The 10,502-nt window shown below is 59.8% G+C and overlaps 1 protein-coding gene across 10 annotated transcripts in view; it reads right to left on the bottom strand.

Moving 5' to 3' along the window:
- Positions 1-2,193: 2,193 nt before the first annotated feature.
- Positions 2,194-10,502, bottom strand: part of MIER2 (MIER family member 2) — a 35,134-nt gene continuing 26,825 nt past the window's right edge. For 9 of the 10 annotated variants that reach the window (XM_033199670.1, XM_033199674.1, XM_033199671.1 and 6 more), the window contains 7 exons: positions 7,536-7,687; positions 7,064-7,145; positions 6,890-6,984; positions 5,303-5,427; positions 5,080-5,168; positions 3,718-4,135; positions 2,194-3,325 (listed from right to left, as the gene is read on the bottom strand). In XM_033199670.1, the coding sequence (XP_033055561.1) occupies positions 3,304-3,325; positions 3,718-4,135; positions 5,080-5,168; positions 5,303-5,427; positions 6,890-6,984; positions 7,064-7,145; positions 7,536-7,687 (983 nt within the window). In that variant the 3' untranslated portion in view covers positions 2,194-3,303. The remainder of the gene's footprint in view (positions 3,326-3,717; positions 4,136-5,079; positions 5,169-5,302; positions 5,428-6,889; positions 6,985-7,063; positions 7,146-7,535; positions 7,688-10,502) is intronic. The other variant, XM_033199666.1, reaches the window with a different exon arrangement.

The raw sequence follows: 10,502 nt of genomic DNA, 5'->3' as shown, positions 1-10,502 counted from the left end.
GACTTCAAAATCTGTTAAAATGCACCCACCCTCAGGTCAAAGTAGCTCCGTTTAGAAAACCAGACCCAGGTACATCACAAACGGCCAAAGTCCAAAAATAAAAGAAAACCATTTATATAGTCAGAGGTAAGAGATTTCATATTAAGGAAAACAGAAGAATGAGAAAATTCCTCATCAGAAACAACAGAAAGCAGGCATGAAGAGGACAACATGCCCAAAGAAAAAAACAGTCCACTCAGAATTCTATATCCTGTAAAAATGCACTTCAGAAAAGGAGGAGGAATTAGAGCCTTTTGATCCATGTAAGAGCTAAGCCTAAGTGAATGTCACCGCAGAGAATCTACAAGACAACACAAGTTAAATACGGCACTTCAGACTCAAAGACAATTATCCCTCTTGGCAGCATGGAGTCGGAAGGAAGAACTTACGAGCACCAGAAAGGTACAGAACTACACATATCTTCAAAGGCTACGGAAAACAAGATTCCGCTACACACCGATTCGAACGGCCAAACGGAAACTCCTGACGCCACCGAACACGGGCGAGGACGTGGGCCTCGGGAGCTCTCGCTCGTTGCTGGTGGGTGTGAAACGGCTGGGCCACAGGAGGACAGCTGGGCAGGTTCTCACTAAACATGCTCTTATCACACGGTCCGGCAGTCGGGCTTCTTTATTCACCCAAATGGGCTGAAAAGTGGTGTCAAAACAAAAACCTGCACAAGGGCAGCTGAATGCGTAACTGCCAAAGCGCGGACGCTACTAAGATGTCTTTCAATAATGGTATGCAGATAACCGAGCTGCAGCCCACACCCAGCAAGGAGTTTCACTCAGCGCTAAACAGACACGAAAACACATGGCGAAGCCTTCAATGAATATGAAAGCAGCCAGTCTCAGAGGCTGTTACACACTGTACGTGTACATAAAACGTGTCCTCGTCAGACCGCCCAGGACACCAAAGCACGTCCTCATCCAACGGCTCAAATCCAGTGGTAGTGAAAAGTCTCCAAAGCAGTTGGAGGAAGAAACCGAGAGGATGGAAGATTTCCTGCTGGAGGCAGGGCAAGCCGGAAGACAGAACACCTTGCACGTCTGAAGAAAACGTCAGCAGGCTGCGGCGCTCCCACGAAAACTGCTCCACACATCCCCAAACGCCCAGGCTGCCCAGGGGCTGGCCCTGGTTCTCACAGCTCCTGGCACTGGCTCACTAGCAAGACCCCTGACTCTCCCACACCCATCGTGCAAGTGTTCCTGGTCCATCTTCCCTCACCTACAGTCCCTCAGGCCACGCCAGTCACCTCCCAGCTGGGGGACGGCCCTCCTCACATCCCATCACCAGGCATGCCCATATTTTCCTCATTGATGTGGACAATATGCAACCCAGCCAGCCTGCACGGCCCCTGCAGGGCGCTATTAACAATGCAGACCTTGGCCGGGCGCGGTGGCTCACGCCTGTAATCCCAGCACTTTGGGAGGCCGAGGCGGGCGGATCACGAGGTCAAGAGATTGAGACCATGCTGGCCAACATGGGGAAACCCTGTCTCCACAAAAAATACAAAAAGTAGCCGGGCGTGGTGGCAGGTGCCTGTAGTCCCAGCCACTTGGGTGGCTGAGGCAGGAGCATCGCTTGAACTCGGGAGGCGGAGATTGCAGTGAACCAAGATGGCACCACTGCACTCCAGCCTGGCGAGTGTAAGACTCCGTCTGAAAATAAAAAAGAAAAAAGAAAAAAAGAAAAAACACAACGCAGACCTCAAGCGGCTTCCACACCAAGAATAAATCTCAGCCTCATGACCCACTGTCCCCACCCCGCCCAGCCCCTGCCCTCTGTGCCCTCAGCTTCTCCTGTAGACCCAGGCCTCTGTCCTCTGCATCGGCTGTCACGCCTGCCAGGACTCGGCAAACTTCCAGCAAAGCAGGCCCGTTCTCCTTCAGGTTCCAGCTTAACCGTCACTTCTAGGAGGCAGCGCCGACCACCTCTACCCAGACGTGGGCCCTCCTCTCACCCCGTCATCATGGCCACAGTTCCCTCATTGACGTGGACAACATGTAGCCCACCACGTCATGCCCCCACCGCACCCCTCGCCTCTGTTGCTCACGACTTATCCCGGATCCTCCAACAGACATGCAGGCCTCCAAGTGAGATGACATGGACACCTGCCGCCCCCAGCCCCCACCCAACCCACCACACGGCACCCCGGGCTTCAAATCAAGTTTAATAAATAAAACAGCAAGGGGGGTTCAAGGCAGTTGTCACTTCACAGTGTGGTCCTTGGTGGGGTGAGGGATGGTCGAGTCCAACTCGGAAAGGGGCTCGAGCACAAGAGGCTGGACGACGCCCGGGGCAGGGCACGCCGCGGCCCACGGAGGACCCCACTCCAACGTGTAAACAGAAACAGAAACGGACAAGGGGCCGGGGAAGAGGGACCAGGACTCCAAGCCATCTTGCTGGGAAGCTTCCCACAGAAGGAAGCCCTGCAGGGCTGGGGAAACAGGCTGGAGTCTGGCCCCTGCATGGCCGGCAGGGGCAGCTCCTCGCGAGGCTGCCTGCCTTGGTACCAGGGGAGGACAGCAAAGGGGGTGTAAGTCACCTGTCTCCTCAAACCCACGCCTGGGGTTGCTGAGGGGCCCCCACCCCAACCGCTCAGGATCGGGAAGCAGGGACGGAGGGGGAAGAGGCAGGTGGGGGTGTAAAGTGCGGCTTTTCCTGAAGTGGAGACAATGGGGTGGGAAGGGGAGGCCGGGGTGGGGGCCGGACAGCGAGGTATATGGCTCTGTGCCCCACGGGGTTGGCACTGAGTAGCAGCTGCCCACGACCCCCAGGGCTGGGGCAGCCCACGGCCCTGCCAGGTGTGGAGAGACAGAGCCAAGCAGGGAGCGGAGGGCGCCCCGGCGGAGGCTGCTGGTGCGGGGCGGGGCGTCCTGCCCGTCTCCCCGCCGGGGCAGTGACACCTTCCCTCGCCTCTGCTGGCTGGAAGGGACTTGGTGGCCGGCTCTGCCCTGCGTCCCAAAGGCCGGGTCTTTTCTGTCCACGGCTGCCTGACGGATCCCACGTGCAGGCAGCAGCCTGGACCCGGGGGGCAGTGCCGGGCGCTGACGGCGTTGTGTGTGGCTCTGCATCCAGTCTGCACGGACGGGGCAAGGGCGCACGGCCCAGCCACCTCACACCAGTCCTGACGTGTTCAGAAGCAGAGGAGGTGCCACCCCAAGGCCGGGGCGGGGGAAGGGGTCAGGAAGACTGACAGAGGCGGGCCCAGCGGCAGTGCTAAGTCCAGTCTGGGCCGCATACGCCGCCCGCGGCCAGGAGTCAGCAGGTCATCACGTTGCAGCTGCAGGGAAGAGACCGAGAGAGACGCAGTGTCAGTGCGGCCCCACGTGCCTGCACAGCCCAGTGCTGAGCGCTGGACTCGAGACTCCCAGCCTCACCTCCCCGACAAAATACGGCAGCAGGGCCCGGGTGCTCGGGGCGGGGCTGGTGGCTGGAGCAGGGGTGGGAGAGCCTGGCACCTGCCGCCATCTGTGGAGAATGTGGACCACACAAATGTATTCTCCAGTCAGAAAATACATACAAGTCAAGAATAACCCTCAAGAAACGCCGGGTGCCGCTTGTGGCGCCGCACTGTCCTTGGGGCGAAGGCCTCCCACTCTCCTCAGCGCAGCCTGAGGGCTGGGGCACCGCACGCGAGTGGTGGGCAAGCTCCGGGCATGAGGTGGCACTCACTGTGACAGGGGCTCCGAGTGTAGCCCGGGGGCCGGGCACGTGGGGTGGGCGGCCAGGAAGGGGTTCACGTCCCCAATGCCAATGAGTCCAAACTCGGTGACCGACAAAGCCACCTGTGCGGGGGCCACAGTCCCCTCCGGGTCCCCACTCAGGTCCACACGGCTGGAGATGAGAGGCAGCTCCTCGGGCAGGGCGAAGTCCACAGCCAGCCTCGGACTGGCGTCTGCCTCCGGAGCGATGACAGCTGGCGGGTACGAGGCTGGGTCGGCCAGGGCTGGAGGCTGACGGGACAGGGGTCCGGCCGGGGGCTCGTCCAGCTGCTGGAAGGAACAGGGCCCTGGCTCCGAGGACGGGAGGCCATCAGAGGCCACTCCAGGCTCACCGAGACCACCGGCCGTGCCGTCCACACTCAGCGGGCCTGTGAAAGGGAACGCAACAGAGGGTGGGGCCGCCCACAGGCACCAGGCTGCAGCCATGCCACTCCCGTGCCAGCTCCTGCCAACCCTGCTGGGTCCAGCAAAGCCTGTGGATCCCTCCCCAAAAAAGCCTCCGCACAAATACAGAAGAAACCAGTTACTCGGAAATCTGTGAGCCCCCAAGGTTCAAGACCGCAGCTTTAGAAGGTCATAAAACCAACTGAGTGGGTCACAGCCCACATCCTTAAAACCAGAGCAGAGTACAAGAGACAAGGGTGTTAGCAAGGCCTGGGCACTGCGAGGGTCAACACAGGGTCTGGGGAAGTTCTGTTCCCACACGCAGTGCTCAGGGCCTCACCACAGTTCCAGGGAGCAGCAGAGGTGAACACCCGTGAGCAACCCAACCACAGAAACCACCAGATGCTGGAAACGGGCGACCCTCCCAGCCTCAACCATCTCAACGCAGAGCCAGAAGCAAAGGACCCTCCTGTGACGGCATCAGACACGGCGGGAAAACCCCACCCGAGGCCCTGGTGTCCGTCACGGCCTCAGGTGCAGGATGCTGGCGACGGCTCCGGACACCCTGCCCTCCTGAGTGTCCTGGTGGCTGGGGCTAAGTCCCCACCCTGGGGCAGGCAGGCCCTCCCAGGAGACTAAGGCCTGGTATGTACCCCAACCTCAGCACGCGGGGCGCCCCAGGGGTGGGGCCGCAGGCACCCCTCCAGCAAGCCCAGAGGGTAAGCGCAATCCCTGCCCTCCCTTCTCCCAGCGAGGTGCGCAGAGTGGCATCCACATGACCTGGCTGGCCCTCCACCACCCAGACGCCCACTCCTGGTGACGGCTGGCCCAGCACAGGGCACCAGCGAGGAGAGGCTCCACCCGGCCTCACTCACGGGCTCCAGACCCACGGTCGCCCCCAGGGCAGGAGACACCCCCTACGCCTCACCTGTGCGCATCCCAGTCAGGGTGTCCTGCTCCGGGCGTGGACGGCCAGGGCCATCGGGGTCGCTGCCATCCAGGTCCTGGTCTGCGTCCCTGTGGGGAGAGGGCACCATGAGGGGCAGCAGAGAGGATGGAGGCCCCGCCCAGGAGGTGCTGCCCAGGCGCCCACGTGCCCACCCCCGGCGGGGTGGCCGCCCATCGTTACTGCTGGGGAGCGCCGCACGCACGTGGTTCCGGACGGGACGTACTTCCTCCGGCCCAGCCGTGTCTGCTGGGCGAAGTAGTCGTAGCGCTCCGACTTCTTCCACAGGTAGTAGTACTCGACACACTCACCCACCGACCGCGTGCGCACCTGCGGGGAGGGGCCAGGCGCCATCTCTGTCCCCGGCTGCCCAGCCCCTGCCCCTGCCCCACCATCCCAGGACGACTCCTGGGACTCCGGGACAGCACACAAGGGCCACAGCACCCACCACTCTCAGATAATGCAAGACGCCCTGACCCATGACCCTACTCAGGCCCACAGGCTATGCCCACCACAGGGAATGGGGGCTTGGAGCACCGTGGCACTGCCTCCTGTTTCAAGCCCCCTCAGAACCCCCCAGCTCCTGGCTTGAGACCCCTTTCCCTTCCGTAGCATCAGCCACACAAACGGACCCTCCAGGCCTGTCTACCGCTCGCCCACCCTATCCCAGACCACGAGCCCCAGGCTGGTCACACCCACCTCATGGGCCTGCTTCTCACAGGCCCGGGGTGGCAGTGGGAGTGACACCCCAGAGTCCACAGACTCCTGGACAGAGCCCCCGCCCCGGGAGCAAGAGGCACAAGCCCGCAGCGCCCAGAGCTCCAGAAACACGGCCCGGAGCTCCAGAAACTGACGGGTTCTGAGTGTAGCCCGGGAGCACCACACTCCGGCCACACCTCCCCAGCTGTCTCCAATCAAAACACCACGTGGTGCTGGAGTCTGACAAGGACAGTCCACGGCTCCTGTGCACGGCACCGCGCAGTCACTCGAGCAACGTCCTGGGCCACACCACCCGCCCCAGGCAGGCACCTCCTCACTCCAGCCCTTCAGTGGAAGACATCGGCCGCCAATGGAGCACGGCCCCAGGACACAAGGCAGAAGCAAGGCTCAGCAGCGAGAAGGCCACAGCCCACTGGCCCTGAACGGGCTCAGTGCCCAACCGGGGCGTGGACAGAGACGGAGAAGCCACTGCTCAGAGCCATGGCAAGGTTTTCAGCCACAGATGTCTGACTGCCAAGAGGCTGGCTTGCGAGTTATCGCTCAAGAAGCCACAGGGCAGAGGGCACTGCTGCAGACATGCAGAGACCCAGAGGATGTGGGGAAGGTCTAAGGGGGGCAGAAGGCCCCGGCACTCGGCAGCACCTGCCTGCCGTGAGGGTTTGTCCCGGGTGGCAGAAGGACCTGGGTCCCTGGAGGAGGGAACAGGAGACCCCTGGTCCCAGGTGTCAGGGGTTCTGCTGCGGGGTCAGTGCTGGACACTGAGACAGCAGGCTCTGCTCAGAGGACATAGACATGAAGATGAGGTGCCCAGGGCCCCGGGGTGGAACGTGAGGCAGAAACTACTGAGTTCAGCTTTTGGCACATTCTTTCCCAACACCAGAGCCTTGTTCTTGCGGGGACAGGAGGAAACTACAGAAGACAGCAATGGGCGTGCGGCGAGGAGGCGGCACGGGACACGGGACATGAGGCCCCCAGTCGGCCGTGTGCTGTGTGCCCGCTGACCCTGAGCCCCTCCCCAGATCAAGAAGCCCCCCGGAGGAGCCTGGCAGGAGGAGGGCCGCGGAGCCCGCACCTTGTTGGCCTGGATCAGGTGAAAGTTCTTTCCATGCACACGGAAGCCGTGCTCAAAGTTCCTGCACTCCTCTTCACTCCAAGCACAGAGCCCATCTGCAAAAACGGCCGGGGAGACTGGTCAGCAGCGCCCAGGGTGGGGCCGCCGCGGGAGAAGGCCCAGGCCGCTGCTCACCTCGGATCACCTTCACGTTGAACCGCAGCCTTCGCAGGGCCTCCTCCACGTTGAAGTTGCATTTCACCAACTCGTACAGCGCCTGGGGAGAGGGTGTGGTGGTTCCTCCCGTGAGTGCAGCCCAGGAGCCGGCAGCAAGAACTGTCAGTACCATCCAGGCAGTGGCAGCAAGGGCCGTCCACACCACCCTCCTGAGCACTGTCAGGGCCACCTACGCCTCTATCCAGGGAGTAACATCGGGGTGTCTACATCCCCCGCAGAGATACCCGGAGGCGTCCACACCTCCTCCCTGATACGTGGTTTTCATTGGTCCCCTCCCAACCTGAGTAGCTGTTCCAGTGCCCAGGCCTCCGCACATCTGACCCCTGCCCTCCCTTCTGCCCTGCCTGGCCCCTGGAGGCACTGGGGTGTGAGCTCTGGCCCACGCCGCTGCAGCCCTCAGCCCCTCTGTCCGCGGCACGGCAGCCCCCACCTGTTCACTGTCTTTCACGGCTTCTCCCTCCGGGAGCTGAGGTCCGGCCATCTCCTGCCAACGCCGCTTCACCGCCCTGTACAGGAACTCCTCCACCTCCCTCTCGGGGAGGACGCTGGGGTCCCAGAGCAGCTGGTCTTCATTCTCGTAGACTGCACAAGCAGAGGGCAAAGGTCACGTTGCAGGAACCCAATCTGCACCCACACACGCCAGGACACGCGGAGCCGCCAGCTCAGCCCGTGACAGGGAAGAGGCACCGTCCCGGCCCTCCCCTTCCCAAGCCCCAGGCCGCCATGGCTGTGCTCCTCCTGGGCTCGGTGCTGCTGTGCTCGATTCCACCACCCAGTGGGTCCAGGGCAGGCTCCGGCCGCCGGACACAGGCCTGGGTCCCATGAGCGCGTGCAGGAGCCGTGAGCGGCCAGCAGGGGCGCCCCATCCAGCCAAGGGCTCAGAGGAAGCCGTGGGAGCCCAGATCGGGGCAGGGGAACCCGAGCAGGACTCTGCGGACGGGGCTGTGGGCAGTGAGCCCAGGGAGGTGAGGCTGGCTTCAGGCTGCACAGCTACAACAGCCACAGACATGCAGAGGCCTGAGGGAGCCGCCAGGAGACCCCACGCTGGATAAGGGCCGCTGAGACTTGGGTCCCCCGGCCAAGCGGCGGCCCCCACAGACACGGCTGCGCTCTAACCCCGGGACCTAAAGAGCCATGGCCAGAAGCTGCATCACCACTGGGGAGACGTCCTGCCCCGGGAGCTGGTGCCGGTGGCGCATGTGCCCACAGAGGGAGGAGAAGTCCACAACCTCAGAGGCAATTGGCTTTCAGCAAAGGGAGGGACGCGGCCTCCAGCTGTGGGGAGGGACGTGACTGGGGACAAAGCAGGGAGAGCTCAGGGCCAGGTCTGGCAAGGCTCAAGTGCCAGCACCTCTCGATTATCCAGGAAAGAGGCACAGAAACCCAAGCAAAGCAAACCAACAAATAAAAAACAGACAAAATCAGCGCACAGGAAGAAAAGTGAAAAACGCACTGGGGAAAACAGCTCCGTGGAAGAGTCTCCACGGCCGGGAGCTGACGCAGAAACTAGCTCCAGGGTGCTGCTGTGCCCCACCCAGTGGGGGCCTCTGCTGGTCCCCACGGCCCCCATGAGGACAACGGGCACACACCACAGCCACCCGTCTCCGTCTCCACAGGCAACACCTGAGCCCTGCTTGGACCGAGGTGGTCTCCCAGAGGAGAGCAGACCATCTCTCATGGTCTATCTACCTCATCACCCACCCTCACGTGAAGGGCGAAACACGGGAGAAAAACCTTAACTGGATGTGAGGACTCAGGCCTGATCCCAGCACTTTGGGAGGCTGAAGTGGGAGGATCGGTTGAGGCCAGAGTTTGAGACCAGCACTCTCCATCTTCACAAAAAATTTCAAAAGTAGCCAGGCATGGTGGCACGTCTGTATTCCCAGCTAAGGTGGGATGAGGCTAAGGTGAGACTGAGCCCAGGAGGTCGAGGCTGCAATGAGCCATGATGGCGTCACTGCACTCCAGCCTCGGCAACAGAGCAAGAACCTGTCTCAGAATAAAACAAGGAAACAAGGCCGGGCGCAGTGGCTCACACCTGCAATCCCAGCACTCTGGGAGGCTGAGGCGGGCGATCACCTGAGGTCAGGAGTTGGAGACCAGCCTGGCAAACATGACGAAACCCCATCTCTACTAAAAATACAAAAATGAGCCGGGTGTGGTGGTGGGTGCCTGTAAATTAGTTACTCAGGAGGCCGAGGCAGGAGAACTGCTTGAACCTGGGAGGCGGAGGTTACAGTGAGCCAAGATCGTGCCACTGCACTCCAGCCTGGGCGACAAGAGCCTCAGAGACTCCATCTCAAACAAACAAAACAAGAAAACATGAGACACCAACACAGGTCTCCACACAGCTGTGTTAACAGTCAGCAGACAAAGACTTCCGTCTCACTAGGGTTACCACATTCAGGACATGGACAAAAAGCCGGAGGGTCTCAGCAGAGACTTGAAATTGATAGAAAAGAATCTCAAGGACCTTCCAGGACTGGAAAATGCAATACCCGAATGGAGCCACTGAACCGCTTTTTCACCAGCAGCCTCAACACAGCACAAAGCAGAATCAGTGGAATCAAAAGGAAACCAATGTTTAGAAACCGAAACGAAAGTCTAAAGAGAAAGAACACAGCTTAGGATAAGACAGTTAAGCAACCTCTAAGACACGTGTAAATGAGTCGCAGAAAAAGGAAAGAATGAGGCAGCACAAAATCTGAAGAGATAATAGCCAACAAGTCTTCAAAACTGATGACTGATACCAACCCACAGAGCAGGGAAATTCAGGATAAACACAAGCACACACAAAGACGTGTGCACAGGCACATCAAACTGGTAAAAAATAAAAGACAATAAAAGGCAGGGAAAGGAAACAAATCTTAGGAGAGAAAACGGGCACGATATTTCAAAGGAAACAGGAAGACCGTCCTTCCTCTGACTTCTTACCAGAAACGACGACAGCCAAAAAGCAATGGAATGAAACTGTTCAAGTGTTGAAAGAAAAAAGCCCTGCAAACCTAGAAAAATATGCCCGTGAAAATATTCTTTAAAGAACGAAAGCAAAAATCCACTTTTCAGACAAAAAAATGCAGAAAGAAAGCACAAGGGCTATTACAAAGGAAGTTCTTTGGGCTGAAGGAAACGATCCCAAATGGAAGTTGGAGGAAATACGTGGATAAATACAAAGAATGTTCACTGTTTAAAACAACAATGTTATAATCTTGTGATATGTAGATTTTGTTTGTTTGTTTTTGGAGATAAGAGTCTCGCTCTGTTGCCCAGGCTGGAGTGCAGTGGTGCAATCTCGGCTCACGGCAACCTCCGCCTCCCGGGTTCACAGCATTCTCCTGCCTCAGCCTCCGAGTAGCTGGGACTACAGGTGCCCGCCACCTCGCCCGACTCATTTTTG

This window comes from Trachypithecus francoisi, unplaced genomic scaffold (genome assembly GCF_009764315.1).
Source record: "Trachypithecus francoisi isolate TF-2019V2 unplaced genomic scaffold, Tfra_2.0 Lachesis_group5, whole genome shotgun sequence".
NCBI classification, from domain to species: Eukaryota; Metazoa; Chordata; class Mammalia; order Primates; family Cercopithecidae; genus Trachypithecus; species Trachypithecus francoisi.
The sequence above is the reverse complement of the archived record's forward strand: the minus strand, read 5'-3'. Positions and strand labels throughout refer to the sequence as shown.